The sequence below is a fragment of the Arachis hypogaea genome, chromosome 10 (assembly GCF_003086295.3).
Source record: "Arachis hypogaea cultivar Tifrunner chromosome 10, arahy.Tifrunner.gnm2.J5K5, whole genome shotgun sequence".
NCBI classification, from domain to species: Eukaryota; Viridiplantae; Streptophyta; class Magnoliopsida; order Fabales; family Fabaceae; genus Arachis; species Arachis hypogaea.
Window position 1 is genome coordinate 4,444,183 of NC_092045.1, and position 17,680 is coordinate 4,461,862.

General features: G+C 34.0%; 3 protein-coding genes across 10 annotated transcripts; 1 reads left to right on the plus strand and 2 right to left on the minus strand.

The window, feature by feature from the left end:
• Nucleotides 1-2,497: 2,497 nt before the first annotated feature.
• LOC112714761 (K(+) efflux antiporter 3, chloroplastic) lies at nt 2,498-9,400 on the minus strand. 6 transcript variants are annotated; one of them, XM_025766428.3, is made up of 19 exons: nt 8,947-9,327; nt 8,361-8,732; nt 7,771-7,872; nt 7,596-7,676; nt 7,418-7,519; nt 7,185-7,262; nt 6,580-6,648; nt 6,320-6,370; nt 5,895-6,008; nt 5,692-5,793; nt 5,457-5,591; nt 5,070-5,251; nt 4,841-4,976; nt 4,558-4,629; nt 4,375-4,476; nt 3,967-4,128; nt 3,607-3,696; nt 3,312-3,473; nt 2,498-2,939 (listed from the first exon to the last, which is right to left on the minus strand). In XM_025766428.3, the coding sequence occupies exons 1-19, from the start codon at nt 8,986-8,988 to the stop codon at nt 2,778-2,780; spliced, it is 2,316 nt and encodes a 771-aa protein (XP_025622213.1). In that variant the 5' UTR covers nt 8,989-9,327; the 3' UTR covers nt 2,498-2,777. The 6 variants fall into 6 exon arrangements, with proteins under 6 accessions (XP_025622213.1, XP_072060571.1, XP_025622212.1 ...); XM_072204470.1 differs by having other exon boundaries at nt 2,498-2,932; nt 3,306-3,473; XM_025766427.3 differs by having other exon boundaries at nt 3,306-3,473.
• A 1,801-nt stretch (nt 9,401-11,201) lies between these two features.
• On the minus strand, nt 11,202-13,279 carry LOC112714762 (peptide methionine sulfoxide reductase B5). 2 transcript variants are annotated; one of them, XM_025766431.3, is made up of 3 exons: nt 12,949-13,279; nt 12,176-12,324; nt 11,202-11,581 (listed from the first exon to the last, which is right to left on the minus strand). In XM_025766431.3, exons 1-3 carry the CDS (start codon nt 13,277-13,279, stop codon nt 11,426-11,428), a joined length of 636 nt encoding a protein of 211 aa, XP_025622216.1. In that variant the 3' UTR covers nt 11,202-11,425. The 2 variants fall into 2 exon arrangements, with proteins under 2 accessions (XP_025622216.1, XP_025622215.1); XM_025766430.3 differs by having other exon boundaries at nt 12,176-12,332; nt 12,942-13,279.
• On the plus strand, nt 12,146-17,590 carry LOC112714764 (protein RMD5 homolog). 2 transcript variants are annotated; one of them, XM_072204473.1, is made up of 4 exons: nt 12,146-12,432; nt 12,830-13,332; nt 14,313-14,492; nt 16,249-17,590. In XM_072204473.1, the coding sequence occupies exon 4, from the start codon at nt 16,272-16,274 to the stop codon at nt 17,427-17,429; it is 1,158 nt and encodes a 385-aa protein (XP_072060574.1). In that variant the 5' UTR covers nt 12,146-12,432; nt 12,830-13,332; nt 14,313-14,492; nt 16,249-16,271; the 3' UTR covers nt 17,430-17,590. The 2 variants fall into 2 exon arrangements, with proteins under 2 accessions (XP_072060574.1, XP_025622217.1); XM_025766432.3 differs by having other exon boundaries at nt 12,235-13,332.
• Nucleotides 17,591-17,680: the final 90 nt, after the last annotated feature.

Below are 17,680 nucleotides of genomic sequence, written 5' to 3' on the forward strand. Positions count from 1 at the left end.
ATGGTGAACCAAAATCTTAGTTATGGTGAACCGAAATCTTAATTACGGTGAAACAATTATATAGTGTTTAGGAAAGAAAACAGAACATATTAGTCTAATTTTTGTTAAACTCCTTTCTACGGACCAAACCGAAAATATGAAAGTGATGAACCATCTCTTTAGTACTTACCGAACCGAAAAGTTACTCACATTTACTCATAGTTACTCACAATTACTGACACTCACAATTACTCACAGTTACATATGATCAATTCAATTGAATTCAATTTAGATGTAGATCACCTCAGTCCATTCAATTCACTTCAAATAAAATTAGAAATTTCATTCCATTAAATTCGATTTAGAAGTCAATAATCCAAACCTCATCAAATTGATGCGTTTGAGAAGAATCATCAAAATCGCACTCATTCAACTGATTTGAAGTTGATTCATTCATTGTTTCAATTTAAAAGTGCAGATCGAAGAAGAAAACGAAGAAGAAGATGAACGACGAAAATAATTGCGTTGAATCAATCTAGATCCATAATGCAGAGAAGAAAAACGCGAAAGAGAAGAACAACGAATTTAATTAGGTTGAAGAAGAAGAAGAAGAAGAACGCGAAAGAGGTTTACATTGTATGAAAAGTTTACATTGAGAAACGTTGATAACACAAAATAAGGATTCGTTATATAGGTTATAAGAGACGCGTGTAAAACAAACGGGGGTGTGGAGCGTAGAGTGAAAGTTACTTGGATATCATCCATGTAATTTTTACATGGATGTAGAGCTTTTCTCAAAAATATATAGTTAGTTAAGAGGATTATAATACCTAGAATAAACTACCATTTGTACCCATCAATCTTGCGAACACTAATAAAAGTACCCATCAAACAAGAAACTAACGTTGTATCCATGAAAGATGGGTTCCATGCGACAGTAATACCCAAACCCTGATTTTTCGTTGACTTTTTAATAAAATTCCCAAATTACCCCTTCTTTCTTCTTCCCCAAATTCCAAATTTCACAATCCTCACCCTTCGGCTTCCTTTGCCACCGCCAGTCACCATTCCCTCGAGACCCTAGCACCTGATGTCTTCCTCCAACCTTTATCCTCAACCTCCATCTCTCTTTATTCCAATCCTAATTTGTTCTCCAAATCTAAATCCAAATCAACTTTAACATCATTACTTTTGTTGTTTCTTTCTTCTTCGAATGCAACACCAACACTCAGAAAGCACACCCTCTTCAACCTCTTCAACCTGAATATTGTTGTTCTTCTTAATCCAAAGCAATAAGTAGCAGAGTTCAGCAACCAGAGCCAACAAGAGGCCGGTGGCCACAATCTCTTTCCAACGGTGACTCGAAACACTGCTCAGCGTCGTCGATCTGTAGAAAAAGGGCCTGCTGTTAGAGTATCTTCATGCCATTTGGTGAACTGATATTCGCACCGCAGCCGTCGCTGCCGCTGCTCAGGCTAGGCTTCCGAGGCCACCGCAGAACCCTCTAGAAGGTTGTGGTGGTAGTAACATTATTGTTGAAGGATCTTGTTTCACTTTGACTACTGGAGAACAAGGAGGGATGATGGTGGCGGAGTACATTGATGAGGATGAGCTTCTGAACATGCCGAGTATGATCGAAGACATGGTCAGGGGAATGCAGGGTGAAGAAGGACCCACACTCCCAAGCCCGCCTTCGACGACGACAGCATCAGCAAGTGCTGCTTTTCTGGTGAGTTCTCAGCGAAGCTTCTCCTCCGCAACAAATGCGACCGAGGCTATCACATCTTCTGTCTCTGACCTATCCTTCCTTCCGTTTCCAGAGGCTCTTGTTTCTGCCCCTCTTGTTCCCACAGTGACACAAAGAAACCAAAATGTATGTTTTTTTTGTTAATTTCAAACTTCTTTTTCTTTTTCTACACCAGATCTACAAATCCATAATATTTGAACAATAACCTCAGATAATTAATAATTCACAGTTTTTAATTTTTTTTATTTTTTGGTGGCTGGCAACAGCAGAGGAAGACGAAGAGTGAGAGTAGTGAATGTTTGAAATTTGGGGAAGAAGATAAAAAGAATAATTTGAAAATTTTATTAGAAAGTCAACAAAAAATCAAGGTTTGGGTACTATTATCACACAGAACCCATCTTCATAGGTACAACGTTAGTTTTCTTGTTTGATGAGTATTTTTGTCATCGTTCGCAAAATCCATGGATACAGATGGTAGTTTATTCTAATACCTAAATTGAGCAACTATAAATAGTGAAATCTTCATATAATAGATTTGTTTGTGACTACAGAAATAAGAAATAAAATCCATTAGTGAAATCTTCGCCTAATAGATAAGTTCAATTATACATAACTACATTACGACTAATTTACCTGATTTTATGTTTTAATGGAGATTTTTGTTTCTCATATAAGATTTTGCAACTTTTCAAGTTAAGTCATTCACAATTGAAAGACTCAACCATTTACATTATTAGCCCGGTCCTAACGTTAAAAATGACAATTACTGTAGAATTGAAATGAACAGTAGAATATATTTTGATTATTGGGTTGGACAGAAGAATTAAGCCCTCTATTACAACAAGAAACTGTAAATAATTGAATTCTTCCTATATACACATAAATGGTTAGCATCTGCAGTATGAAAATCTATCAGAAACTATAGAGTTAGTAAAATTAACGTTAAGAACCTAGAATGGTTAATTAGTGGCAGTATGGCAATGGATTGATAGGTCCATCAGATTCTGCTATCCTATGGCATCTCGCGATCCAAATAATCGGTGAGCTTTCATCAGCGCCTTCTTTCAGTTTGATTGAGTTCATCGTCTTGTTCTACAACTGGCTGTTCCGCAACTGGCTGAATTCTAGGGAGGGAAACTTGATGCGGCTGGTCCAATTCTGATGAAGTAGTTGGCATAGGTGCATGTCCCTCAATTGAGTCACCAACTCTCACCTTGCAATAGGAACATATCAGTTTCTTGAACTAGTATTGCAATAACAGACATTGAAATTATAAGGAACAAATTTCGAAGAACAAAAACAATGCAGGATACAAATAAATTCTTTGTTAAAAGCTATTTTACTAAACACAATTGTGGTTACGTGTGCTATTAAAACCAAGGACAAATAATTGACTGACCTTGCCGCCAACATAGCAGAATAATGTTAGCTAATAGTCACCTATATGGAAGAAGGAACTTACTATACTATATGCTGGTATATACCAAATCAAATTTGTTCTGATTGTAAAATTAGATACATAAGAATTAAACTGCTCTTATTCAGGTTTCAGATCAGATAAATCGATATTTTGAACTACCTCTACCTGCAGTTGTTTTGTCATATTTAATTCATCGCATTTGGCGAAGCTGGCTGCTTCTTGAGCCTGTAGTTCCATGGAATCTCTAATGAGCTGACTCAAAAATGCTAGGTCATCCGACATCACTCCGAAACCTTTCAGAAGCTTAGAACCCAGCTGTAAGCTAGTCTGAGTGATTGTTAAAAAAAGAAAACAAAAAACAAAAGACTTAGATGTAGTTTCTGCATAACTATTGAGCAATGGCAGTTGCAAGCTCCATCCAGTAGGACAAAATGACAAGCAAGAAAAAGCGAATCAATACCTCTGCATTTTCCAAAACAGCATCTGTTGCACCTGCTTTCTTCAGATCTAAAAGATGCTCAAGATCTTTAGCTCTGGCATAGATTGGGATCTGTGGATTTTCATCATAAAGTAAGAAATCCAGATAGGATAAAGCAAACTAAGGGAACAAGAAAAGGCAAATCAAATAGTTAAAAACTTTATCAGCCAACCTTCCTATTATTGGACCTAACAATATATACCCTAAGTTGAAGGTAAAATGAAATTCTTGGATCTTCCTAAGATAGATAAATGGATCGGTTTAGAAACAAAAGATATATTTAGTTATCATATGTCAAATTGGTAAGCAAGAAATTGTGAAGGGAGGGAAAATGAATATTACTGCAGGGTAAGTAAACCGTAGCCTCTGAACAGCTTCCGCTGTCTTTTCCTTGCCGGGGAACATAACCATAATAGCTTTTGGAGAAGAGATACCGGCCGACTGAAGAACAGCAGGATGTGATCCATCCCCATAGTGAATTGGAAAGCCGGCTTTTTTAGCAGCCTGCCCAGCAATTTAACAGTAAAAGTACATGTTAAAATGAAATGGATAAAACATTGAGATATGAAAAGAAATATGTTTGACTTCCAATTAACACTTATTCTGCTGCCATCTCATGCTACACACAATTACATAGAGAGCATGTGGTCAGCATTCTACTCATGAAGTTCAAGAACTCTTCAGAAAAGAATAAGTCGTATGCATATTACTAGTAGGTAACAACTAAGCAGAAAGCTTAAGTACACTAACATTTACTAGTGCGGGGTCAAGATCAAAAGCCACATAAGGCCATCCTGCAGCATCACTGTCTCCTCCTGAAGCCAACGGATTGGAAAGGAAATTTGCAAGGACCTCCATACCAAAAGCATATGTTTAAAATTTAGAACATAGTACATATAAATGGCAGGTCTTTGAATGTATTAATGGATGTACCTGGCCCATTTGTCCAAATCCAACTATAACAACAGGTTCAGTGACACCAAAGTTGACCATCTCTGAAGCTTTCTGCAAATAGCTTACTACTCAGTCTATGTAAATTTGCAGTCAAAATGAAAGCATATAGTATATAGTTTGTAGGGAGCTATGCTCCTTTTATAGTCTGCAACATTTTCTCAAGTTAAAACAAAGTAAAAAAAAATGGAAAATATTTTCACACAAAATACACACACTAGCATTAAGTAACTCTGCACAGTAAATCTTACGAAAAAAGACATACAAACTCCACATCGAATTTTCCATCAATAAAATCAGCAGCCCTTCTTCCAGCTTCATTAAGAAATGGGGTTAATGCCATTGACAATACAACAACAATTATGAGCAACTTGTTGAGCTCAAGTGGAAGCACCCCAAGCCTGCTTGCAAGAAGGCACAGGTGGCAAAGTTAAAGGCAAAGCCAAAACTCTTACTCAAATAACATCCATGTATTTGGTTAAATGATCACTTGCCTATTTGCTAAGGAGAAAACAACGAATCCAAACTCGCCTCCTTGGGATAGAAGCAATCCTATTCTCACACTTTCTTGCAAACTAAGCCCAACACAAGGACCGATTGCTGTTATGATCAATGTCTTGATAGAAATCAATCCTGCCAAGAGTGCAAGTACATGTGGCCACTCTCGCATAAGAAGCTGCAATGAAGAAAAACTTAAATATCAACAGTCAAAACAACTTCCATATGCAATTTCTTGTGGTAAGGTGTAAGTTGTAACTATTTTGCAAATTCATGCAAAAGCAAGCATATATGTTTCTTTGAAGAATGTCCAGCTAAACAAATAATGCTTGCTTAAATAATGAAGTAACCTCATTCACATGTATATAAAAAATCACAGCTACCTGCATGTCAATGGAAGTCCCTGTAGTTAGGAAAAATAATCCAATAAGCAAGCCTCTAAATGGTCTTATGTCAGCTTCAATCTGGGTCCTGAAATTTGTCTCTGCTAAAAGTGCCCCAGCTAAAAATGCCCCAAGCTGCAATGAGACATTACAAACAAGTTTTGTAGATACTTATTTCGATGATTTCTCCAATACACAACCCAAAATTAAAACTGTGCATTGGGAAAATAGCAACCGTATCACTAAAACCCAAATGCTGCGTGACAAGTGAAGTTCCAGCAACAGTCAGCAAGCAAAGTGCAACGAAGGCCTCTGAGCTCCTTGCATCTGCAACAACCTGAATTTGACCAACAATTTACTTCCTAGAATATATTAACACGGGATTGCATACTCCCCTCCAATTCTTGCATAGAATAGCTGCAAATATAGCAGTCAGACCTCAAATACTCTTCTAAGAATGTATTTTCCCCCAAAAGATAGCAGACCCAATCCACCTAATGCCTTTAAACTTTCTTGAGCAAGCATTGGCCAAATGCTTTCCTTAGCCAGATTCTAGAAAAAGAAATTGGAAAGCTCTGGTCAACAATAATTGTAATAGTCAGATGGCAATTTTTCAATCATAAATTTTGGTCCTGAAAATATAACAATTTTAGCATTTAAATGTAGAAAGAAAAAAATAACATAATTGGGATACCACCATAAAATGGTACACACAGGCATGAACACAAAGAGCCACTCTAAAATGTTAAAACCTAAAACTTCCATTCTGCGAAGGTGATGAATCATAACTTCAAAAAAAGAAAGGGAGTTCCACCCACACCAAGTTAGATATATTATATATTATCTATATTTTCCATCTTTACCTGGCTCTCTAGTATTGGAAGAATGACTAGAAGAGGGACAACAGCTATGTCCTGCATGTATAAAAAAGATGAGTCAATATTAATTACATTACAGATGCTATATACTGTCATCAGGCTTCTCAAGCCAATTTATTGAGGTATATCAGCAAAGCACAGAAAGTACAACATAAAGTGGTTTCCAAAACCTACTTCTTTCTTGTAATAAAAAATTGCATATAGAACAAAGATAGTATAAACAAGCAAGAGTGCAAGACAAATACCTGCAATAAAAGTATTCCCAGAGTTGCTGAACCAAATCTTGTAGGTAGCTCACCCTTCTCTGCAAGAAGCTACATATATGTGCTTGATAATTAACATTGGATATATCAAATGTCACAATTATTTGCACATATCAAGCTATAAAGTCACCAAAGCATACTTATACTTTTCTCCATGATTTCATTCAATGAGCATGGTACCCGACAAAGAGATTACATACTATAATGAAAAATATAAATGATGTGGTAAGGAAGAGATAGAGGAGTAAATCGACACAATGCTTAACTACTGTCTACTAAGTTTATATTATATTCAAAAGAATCGATGAGATCCAAAAATGGACTGCAAAGAAGCCAACAAGGTACATGTCTCTCTATTGGTCACAAAGTTTTCTTTTTAATCTATATTTTTAAAATAAAGATATTTATGAATTACTGGACTTTCAAAAATCACAACTATAGGAAGAAAAAGGATGTTTTCAATCGTTCTTAACTCAGATAAATATGTCAAACATAAATATAAATACTATATCATTAACATGTGTTCTGTACAATGGTAACGAAATAAAGTTTTCATGTTTTTGATGGACAATCAAAGTCATAGATACCTGTAGAACAAATGCAGAAGATGACAGAGAGAGAGCAGCAGCAATTACCACAGCTTCATCAATACTTCTAATATTCACCTACAATTATCAATAGATAATGATAAAGATAAAGTGTTAAGTATTAACCCTATCATTTGAATATATGCAAGACCTGTATCAAGAAGGATCACTATATAAAATAAAATTAGACAGTTTAAATATGAAACATATGCAATTTTAAGACAAAATCTCACCAGATCTGGCCTTGAATGGAAAAGGAATTCCAAAATTTTTGTTCCAATAGCCCCATTTGGTGGGAGTTCAAAAGCAGCAAATGCTAAAGTAGATAATACAACCTTTAAAAGTATTTCGTTAATAGTTAAAGTGGCAAAAGAAAATTTTTTTAGCATGATCATTTCCCAAGCTTCTAACCTGAGTAAATCCCATACCGAAGGCATATTTTGCAAGAGCTTTCAGACGTGCAAGTGAAAGCTCTAAACCCATCTCAAACAACTGAAAAGTAACAAACATTATTTGAGAGTAATTTATTCAAATGTTTGTGAGGAATTTTAGATTGAAATTGTAATCATGATTCAATATAGATTACCAAGAAAAGGATCCCCCATTCGGACAAAACTTTAACATCTGTAAGGTTTCTGATTAAACCAAACTGGCTAAGTACAACTCCAGCCAAGAAGAAACCAAGTATCTGAAAACAACAATCATTTAGTTTATACCAATTAAGAACTTATATAGCTAAAGTGAGCTTTGTATGAAGTAAATTTGGTACTATTATTTATATGTGCGTTTATTATATCAATGGAGGTCTGGCTATGTTGGCATCCATTATTAGAAACCAAATTGGGAATAAAATTAAGTGTAGTTCGTCAGTTCTCTATGTGGGTGACCATCTAATACATGTTTATAAATATGAAATAACTTTATATATTTATTTTTCTCATTCAAGTAAATGCAAAGTAAGGTCTGCATTGCAAACATAAACTTCAATTGACTCCAAGTTTATACATTCAACAATACGTAGAAGCCCAGTCTCAAATTCAATATATATGATTGACTATAAGCCGCATCTATTGACAGAGATTATGATAACAGAAAATTGTGGTTATAACCATGTCTATGGCATGAACAGTCTAATGAAAACTATGAGAATAAAATCAAACAACGAGAAATTCTTACAGGACTGGCTTTAATTGACTTGAATGTGGGAACAATTAAGACAGTTACAGCCAAGAAAGTAAGAGTATCCAATCCTAAATCATGGATGACTTCAACAGCACCAGCAACATCATAAGTTGCACTTGTTTGCAACCGCTCGAACCGTAATGGCGTATACTTAGAGAGATAGAATCCTTTCCAACTATAAAATGATGGAACATTGAGAAGTTTGCTTTGACATAAATTCTCAGACACGGAGGTGCTCCTATAACTAACTCCAAGTGAAAGCAGCGACACTTGCTTTTTATCTGAACAAACCTTGAAAACAGAACTTCTACTGAATGATGAAATAGCATAACATTTAGGACTGTTATCTTTGATTAAGTCATATCCCTGCAAGGAAATTTGTCATTCAAATTTCTGAACATAGATAACAAAGCATAACGCAACACAGTTGCAATCTGAATATGCATCAGATTTCATTTATCAATATCTTCAAAAGCTTTTATGCGCCTTCATATTCTTCAATGGACATGACACGATTATTCACAAAAATAATTGCAAACAAGGACAAACGAAATAGAGAAAAATCACAGAAGAATGTTACCTTAAGCTTAAAACTTTGACCATGAGCTAGTGACTCCAACATAGTGGTACATCTCAGGAAGCAAAAGTGCTCATTTTCACGTATATTGAACTTGAATTGAGTCCCTATCCCAAAAAGGGGCAACAGAAATCGCAGAAGGAGTCCCAAAAGTGAGGATGATGATAGAGGTGCACAGTGCAAACGTAAAAGAGTGAAAGGTGCAAACTTTGCAGAAAAACGAAAGCGTTCTTAGAATGAATTTTAGCTGAAAGGAAATCTGAGACAACTGAATGGAAAGATTTGGCGCAAAACGAAATTTGCGTTTGACGTATTGTTGGCGAACAATAGTGGGATTTTTTGGATTTCAGAATGCTATGTAATGTTGACGTGGCGATTGAATATTATGAGCACGTGATTTTTGTTTTTCTCAAATATGGAAAAGAGAGATATTTGTTTTGACGTGGGAAAAGAATCCAAGTCAACTGGAATTGGTTGAGAAAATAAATAGACACTTATCCAGTTATCCGTCAAAATCAATTTTCTTATTTGATAAGAAATAAATAACAAGTGTATCTGTGTATGTAAAATAGTAAAATACTAAAAAGTACAAATTCACGTGTAATTTTTATGTAAAGCTGTTACTTAAAACTCGTTAGATAATTTAATATGTTAAATTTTTTGTGACTATAATTTAATATGTTAAATGAAAGTGTTTTATGGTAATTTTATATAAAAATAAAAGTAGTGATATATCTTAATATTATAATTTTTGATATTTTTAAAATTGTAAAAAATATACAAATTAAAAAATTCAATTTTTGTACCTTAAATTTTTTAATTTTTTTAATACAAATGTCCAATTTTTATACTTCTAATAAATTGGATAATTTAATTTTTACTTTTCTAATTAAATGGATCCACATACCACATATCACATATGAGAATAACATTCTAATAGTCTAGATTTTAAAAAAAAAACACAGTTACCATTATAATATCAAAAACAAAAAGTTCGTGTTTTATGGAGATATAGATTACGTAAGAATATAGGTTAAAAATTTTGGTTGAAGATTCTAGGAAGCACCGATACGACACGGGATACGGACACGACACGACATGGATACTCCGACACGTTTTTTTATAAAAAATTGGATACGACATATTTAGAATACGTTGTGAATTAAAATTTAAATAATATATTAAATTAATAAAATATCATATTGTAAATATAAGAGTAAATATAGTTGCATAAAAAAGTTTTAAAATTATGCAATTATTAAAAAAAATAAAAAACTTTAATCTACTTTTGCCATCTAGTTAACAGAAAATAGATCAATTTCTTCTCCTCCAAGTTCATCATCCGCAAACACCACAGCTTCAAGTCCATCATTCTCTGTATCTTCTATTCTTCTTCTTCTTCTTCTTCAATATAATACAAAAAATCAAACGGCTAAACTAGTGAGTAAGTAAGCCACCAAAAATAAACGGTAAATAGATTTAGGTTTTGATTTATTAATTATTTTACTTTTAAATTTAAATTTTGGTTTGTTTTTATTTTAAAATTTTTAAAATTAAAAAAGGAAAATCGATTAATCGGACATAAAATCACAAAATTAATTACAAATTTGTAGCCCAGCAAAAAGATTCGTCTCATGAATATCTGAATCAGGTTGAACTCGTTCGGATTTGTGACTGTTTCACTAAAATTCTACACCGCAAGAAGACATGCCGCCGATACGCTCGTTTGACGTATTCACCACGTGTCGGTGTCGGATTCGCGTCCGACACGGGTACGCCGGCACCATGAGCGAATCCGTGCTTCATAGTTGAAGATGACATTAAATCCGATAATGTCCCCACTGCCAAAAGAAAAAAAAAATCCAATAATAGGTTCCTCCACAAATTCATCCAAAAGATTTTGTACAAATCGTGTTACCAAAAATATGAAAGACTTGTCAATTGTCTTCCCTTCTTTTTTCATTATCACACAATTTCACAATAGTCACAAGAATTTAATTTTCTTTTTTTATGCACGGTGTAAAACTCACTATTAAATAAACGTGTACAATGTTTTACACGGTTATAGCATTGAAAATAACCTCTAATAAAAACAAATCTGATATCAACTTTTTCATGGAGATGACTGTCAACAAAATTGTTTATTAACTCAAACTCAAACTACTTAGTTAAACAAATGAGCCCCATGCAAAGTCTATTCTTTGAGGTTTATTATTGGGTTATATTAGTTGGATAACAAAATTTTAATCACTTTTGAATTAGGCCTCAAATTCAAGCTCTAAATATATCTAATCATTCTTTTACATATATAAATTGCAGTAGCCTCAAAGCTTCCCCCTGTCAAGTACACCAAGGAAAGAAGATCAAGTACATATGAACTTTGGGAAACATAATTACAACATAATTGTTCAGGCAACAATACAGAGAATTATTTACTATCTTATATCTTAGTTCTTAAGAAGCCATATATGCATAGATTGGATTAGCTGGTGTTGGCGGGTGCAAACTTGAGTGAGATGCTATTGACACAATGGCGTTCATTAGTAGGTGTTGGAAATCCTTCACCTTTGAATACATGCCCAAGATGTCCACCACATGCACTACACGTTATTTCGGTCCTCATTCCATCAGGGTCCGGCTGATCATCAAATCAATATTCATACCCACAATCTCATCAGAAAGTTATATGTTTTAGACTTTTAGATGGATTACTCTTTTAATAAAAAAGAGTTAGCTTAGGCAACATTTTCAAAATGGATATGAACAAAACAACATCACTAAGGCAGCGTTTGCCAACGCTACAATGCAAGAACAAAAATGGTGGTTACATATTCAAGTCCAAATGTCTTCGTGTGAAAAATAGCTTAAATATGGATATATGTAAAACAATTTAGTCAAATATATCAAATAATAAATTTAGTCAAACGTATTAATTAATATAATAGCAACATTTTGAAATAGACAAAAAAAAAAAAAACCACTAAGGTGGCATTTAGTGACAAAATTGGTGACTATTCACATATAAAAGTGTCTTGGTACAAAGAATAGCTTACATGTGGATGTATATTATGTAAAACAATTTAATAAAACATATTAAGTTATCTAATAATTTTCAACCATAGAAAGCATATTTATTTGCAAACAAAATATCTTTATTCTTGAATATATACTTCTCCATATTTTTGGGTGTTTAGACAGATACCAAAACTGGCTTAAGATCAAGAGAACTCACATGGCGACTTATGGCTCCGGGAAGACCCTGATAGAACGCTGGCCAGCCACAACCAGAATTGAATTTTGTTGTTGACCTGTATAGAGGAGTCCCACAACCTGCACAGTGGTAAACTCCCTCACCAAAGAACTTGTCATATTCTCCAGTCCCTGCAAACCTGAATAGCAAAATTACTTTTACTATATCAAATTTGAGCGACTCTTATACAATATCATAATATGGAGTGGACTCACTTATCTCAAGAGCTAACTTGAGAGGTTAGAAATGCTCTCGCTATTTGTAAGGAATATTATCAACCTAGACCTTATCCTTAGATAATGTCAAATTCTAATGCTCATTTGTTTAGTGACACAGAACATTAAGACAATACAAAATCATATTTGGATAAGACATAAACAGAAACATTATCACTGGAGATTTTTGTGTTCTTTCCCAATTTATTTTTTATTTTTATTATTATTTTTATTAATTTCATAATTATATTTTCTATTATTAAATTTTTCTTCCATATTCTATCTTTATACAAAAAAATAAAAAATAAATTAAATTTTCATTTTATTTAAATTTGTTACCAAATAAAATATAAAATCCCGATCATTTATGTTTTATTCTCGATATCCTAACTTATTATGTTGTTTTCAAAATCAAACGTAGCCAAACATACAACTATAGAGTTGATCCCATTATTCAAGGCACCGAATTAATTGGAGTTGTTAACTAGAAGCAAAACAAAACAAGGGAAGAAGGGATGTTATAGTATTGTTACTCGGTGCCTTTTTGCCTGAGAATCCGAAACTGCTCGGGGGAGAGGATGGCATGCCATTCTTCCTCTGATTTCCGGAGGGAGCCGGGTGCAGCCATGGCCACGAACCTACCGCCGCGGAAACCGCCACGCTTCAGGTGGTGATGATGAAGGCCGGGTGAAGCAGCAAGTGGAGTTGGAATGATGGTGGATGGCGGAGGAAAGGTGAAGAGGGAGGTGGTGGAAGTGGGATGAGAATGGAGAATGGAGGAGAAGAAGATGGGTTTAGTGGTGTCGGAAGAACAGAGAGGTGTGGCTCTCAGAACACTGAAGCCCATGCTGTGTGATATTGTTGTGTTCATTGGTCAATCTAGCAGCAGCAGGTGGGTGTGACCGTTTCTTAGAATTTCACACGGTATTTATACCACTTCATGTAATGGATAAATTTAACGAATTATTATTAAAATTTTATTTTTATTTTTAATTTTAATAATCCATCTGTCCTAAGTAATTTCACCGAAAAAATAATTATTTTTATATTAATTATATAAAAAAATTAATTTTAATATATTATGATTGTAACACATATATTTAATAATATAACATCATGTTAATAAAAATAATTATTTTTATATTAATTACATAAATAATTTTTTAAAAAAAATATTATTATACGAATTAATATATTAAAATTAAATTTTTATATAAATAATAATTTAAATAAATAAATATAATTAAATAATTATATAAAATATTTTATATTATTAATATATTAAAATTAAATTATTATAAATTACTGTTTTTATACAGCTTATCTCCTCTAAAAATGAAAATCCTATGAACTAAGAAATATAAGAAGATTAATTATCCTTTATTCTAGAATGTACCGTAATCACTAATCAGTAATCACTGATCAGAAATCGACACGGGTAATAAAGTGATTAAGAGAAGCCAAATCGCAAATCTTTGTGGATAAGAGATGGAATTTTAGATCCGAAAGGTATATGAGAAAATTCCTGAAGAAGAGGGACAATTTAAGGCACCGTTAAGATCAATGGAAATCATAAGAAAAAAAATATAAGAAAAAAAATAAAAATTTTCTATTGATTGGATGAAAATAAAAATTGAAAGGAAAAAGAAAATAGTAGCGTGAGACTCATCTCCAAATTTTTCTTCCAAACTTACGATGAAAACAGAAGATAATTATAAAATAAAAATCAAATTATCAATTTATTCATAGTATTAACACAAATAAAAAAAATGGACAGTAATATAATTTTATTTGATTATGATTTTTTTTATTCTCTTTTTATTTATTTTCTTCATTCAAATAATATAAAAAAAATTAATTTTAATTTTTTTTTCTTTTATTTTCTATCTTCCATCCAAACAAAGTGTAAAAGAGGGAGCTCGGATATTTTCTTTTGATATTTGCACGTGTGGTCCATTTTCCACATCGTAGAAGGCTAGAAGCATTCGCTCGCAGCCTCGCACACACGCTTCCGTTCCTCGCTCTGTCTTTCTCGGTCTTCTCTTACACATCACAGACACCCATTCGCTCTTTCTCACTCTCAGGTAATTCCCCAATTTCCCATTTCTTCTCATAAACCCTTTCTTTCTCTTATTTATTTGCCATTTCACTTTTTCCCCTTTACTTTATGTTAAGTTGTTAACTATTCAATGGCTTTTCGGTAAAATCGATGGAAAATAACTGAAATATATTATATGATCTGTGATTTGTTTTCTATCTCCTTCTTCTTTGATGTGTTGTTCGTTTTGAATTCATAGTTCCAATTAAGTGAATTTTCTAATTATATATTTTCTGGTTGGTTATAAGCATTTGTTAGCAATCAGGGATTGTGTTAGAGAGAGAACCAATTATTTCCCGTTTGTGGATTGCTACTCCTGATGTTATTATTCTATTAGATTTTTGTTGTGGATTTGTATCTTCTATATGAAAAAGCCTAACTGTGTCTGTGTTTTCTATTTTAAGCATTGCAATCTGCATTTATCACATACACATTGATAGCCTAACTGTGTGGTTGATTCTCTATTGATATATTCGAGTATTAAGTTTTCTTAGATATGGTAGATTGAACTATATATTTCATAATGGATTCTTTAAATTCAGTTATTGTAAACGTTTGTATCTATGTCACTATTTTGATTCTGTCTTTATTTTAATGATTGATATAATCTGTGTCTTTAGGTTATTTAGTAATTTCTTGATTTGAAAATTACGTTAGATGCCATTATTTGTCGTATTTATATTGGAATTCTAATGTGAGATATTAGGTTGTTAGTTACTATAGTAACGCTTGGAAGCTAGGAGTTAGAACCCATATCATGAACCTGCCGAAACTGCCTTATGGGTTATGGCAAGTCCCCTTAGAAGACGGGAATGGAGGATAAGAAAAGTTATGAAGAGAATTTTCACTCTTCACCATGATTGAACTTTGCTTCTGTTCTCAAATGTCTCTGGCTCTTACCATGATAGATATTTGCGGCCACTCTATACTATATCCACTCCCAAGAATGGGGACAATTACGACACTAATCACTTTGTTAATTGAAGATGTGATATATGAATCGTTGAGGTTCCTCTTTCATTTCCACTTTTGTCACTCCTTTATGATGAAGGAGAACATTTTATGATTTCAGGATAGCTTTGCATAATCAATAATGAAAATTCATCGATTTTACAAACTACAAAGGGAAGATTGTTTGCTGAGATGAAGAGCATGTTTATAATAATAGTGGGAAAAAAAGACTTCTGCACTATGTTCTATGCGATGTTTCTCATGTTAAGCATGCAATACTTAGTTGATTAGACTTTAGAGTCATCTTTACTTAAGTATTTGAATCCAAACAGAGGATCTTCTAGATTGACTTAAGCTAGAGCTGTAGTTTGAATTGCCTTTCTAAGTTTTGGATTGTCTTATATAATGTTTGAGATTCTTATATTGTAATGTGAGGCTTAGCTGTGTTGAAACTGTACGCTAATGGAGTTGAGCCTTGCATGAAATTTCGACAAAAGCAGGGCTTTCAAAAATTTTTATTTATGACTTATTTTTATTTTGCTTTCTTGGTATTATTAATGCTTTTACAAGTTTGAAATGATAGTCTTTCCAAATTTAGCTAGACTGGATATTAGTTGCATTTTCTTTAAGACTTATGAAGGTAGTGGACTTAACGATTTGTATAGTGTTTAACTGTTTGTTGGTGTGGTGCTCATTGTGCTCCAATACATATTCATTTTTTTTCTTGTGCAAGAAAAAACAATCTGTTGAGTCTTTCCAAACAGTAGTAACTCTTTGCAACTTTTTTGTAGGATTGTGTGATCTAAACAGAGAGATGGAACTGAGTAGCATCAAAGATGCATTTGACCGTGTAGCTAAGAAGCAAAAGTTATCCTCTTCCAAGTCTCAAGAAGTTGTTGACCAGGTGGGGCGTGAAATTGAGCAGGCATTGGCAACAATCCAGGCACCAAATGGCCCCTCAACCCCTGTTGATCAAAAGTCCGTTCTTACAGATCTGAAGTCAAAGCTTAATGCTATTGTGGCACTTAAACAGTTAGAAGGACCACAGAAGGAACTGAATCTAAGTCTTTCCAAGTACCAAAAACTCCTTGAAAAATATTTCAACCCCGACATATCAAAGGCTTACAGAAACGTTGACTTTGATAATCATATTGTAAATCAGATCATTGCAAGTCACTTTTACCGTCAAGGTTTATTTGATCTTGGAGATAGCATTATAAATGAGGCTGGAGTGCTGGATTTAACTGCTCTAAGGTTGAAGTTCATGGAAATGCATCAGATTCTTGAAGCTATGAGGGTTAGAAATCTTCAGCCTGCTCTAACATGGGGCTCTGCCAACCGGGATGAACTTGTCAAGATTGGTTCCAATCTTGAGTTCAAGATTCACACATTGCAGTTTGTAGAGGTCGTGCAAAATGGAACCCGAGCTGATGCCTTAAAATATGCACGAACTTATCTTGCTCCTTTTGCTCACCTCAACAAGGATGACTTCCAAAAGCTTATGGGTTGCCTCTTGTATGCAGGAAGGCTTGAGAGCTCCCCTTATTCTGATTTGATGTCACCAGCTCATTGGGAGATGATAACCGAAGAGCTTGGACGGAAGTTCTGCACTCTCTTGGGGCAGTCCTACCAGAGTCCACTGAGTGTGGCAGTTGCAGCTGGAGTTGAGGGGTTGCCTACACTCTTAAAGCTGGCTAATGTAATGGCGGCAAAGAAGCAAGAGTGGCAGGCAATGAAACAGTTGCCAGTGCCTGTAGAATTGGGTAAGGAATTTCAATTCCATTCGATTTTTGTATGCCCTGTGAGTAGGGATCAAGGGAGTGAAGAGAATCCTCCCATGCTGCTGCCATGTCTACATGTTCTCTGCAAGCAGTCAATTTTGAAGTTATCCAAAAACAGCACTCGAACATTCAAGTGTCCGTATTGTCCCGCAGAAGCAACAGTTGCAAACTGCAGACAGCTGCATTTCTGATTGGTGGTGTTAATGAATTTCTCTCTTACACATGTTTCATGGATGCAGTACAGCTTTCTGGTTTGCACTTTGTACATAAATATTCTTACTAAATTATATCTTTTCTGTTTGGCAATATTTCTTGACTGGATAAAAATATTAAAAATAACTATGCTTCTCAATTGGATTGGCCTGTTACAATTTTCGACACTCACAGGTATGAACAATTGTACAGGTATATCTGTGATCTCACCTACGATATGATGGTTTAT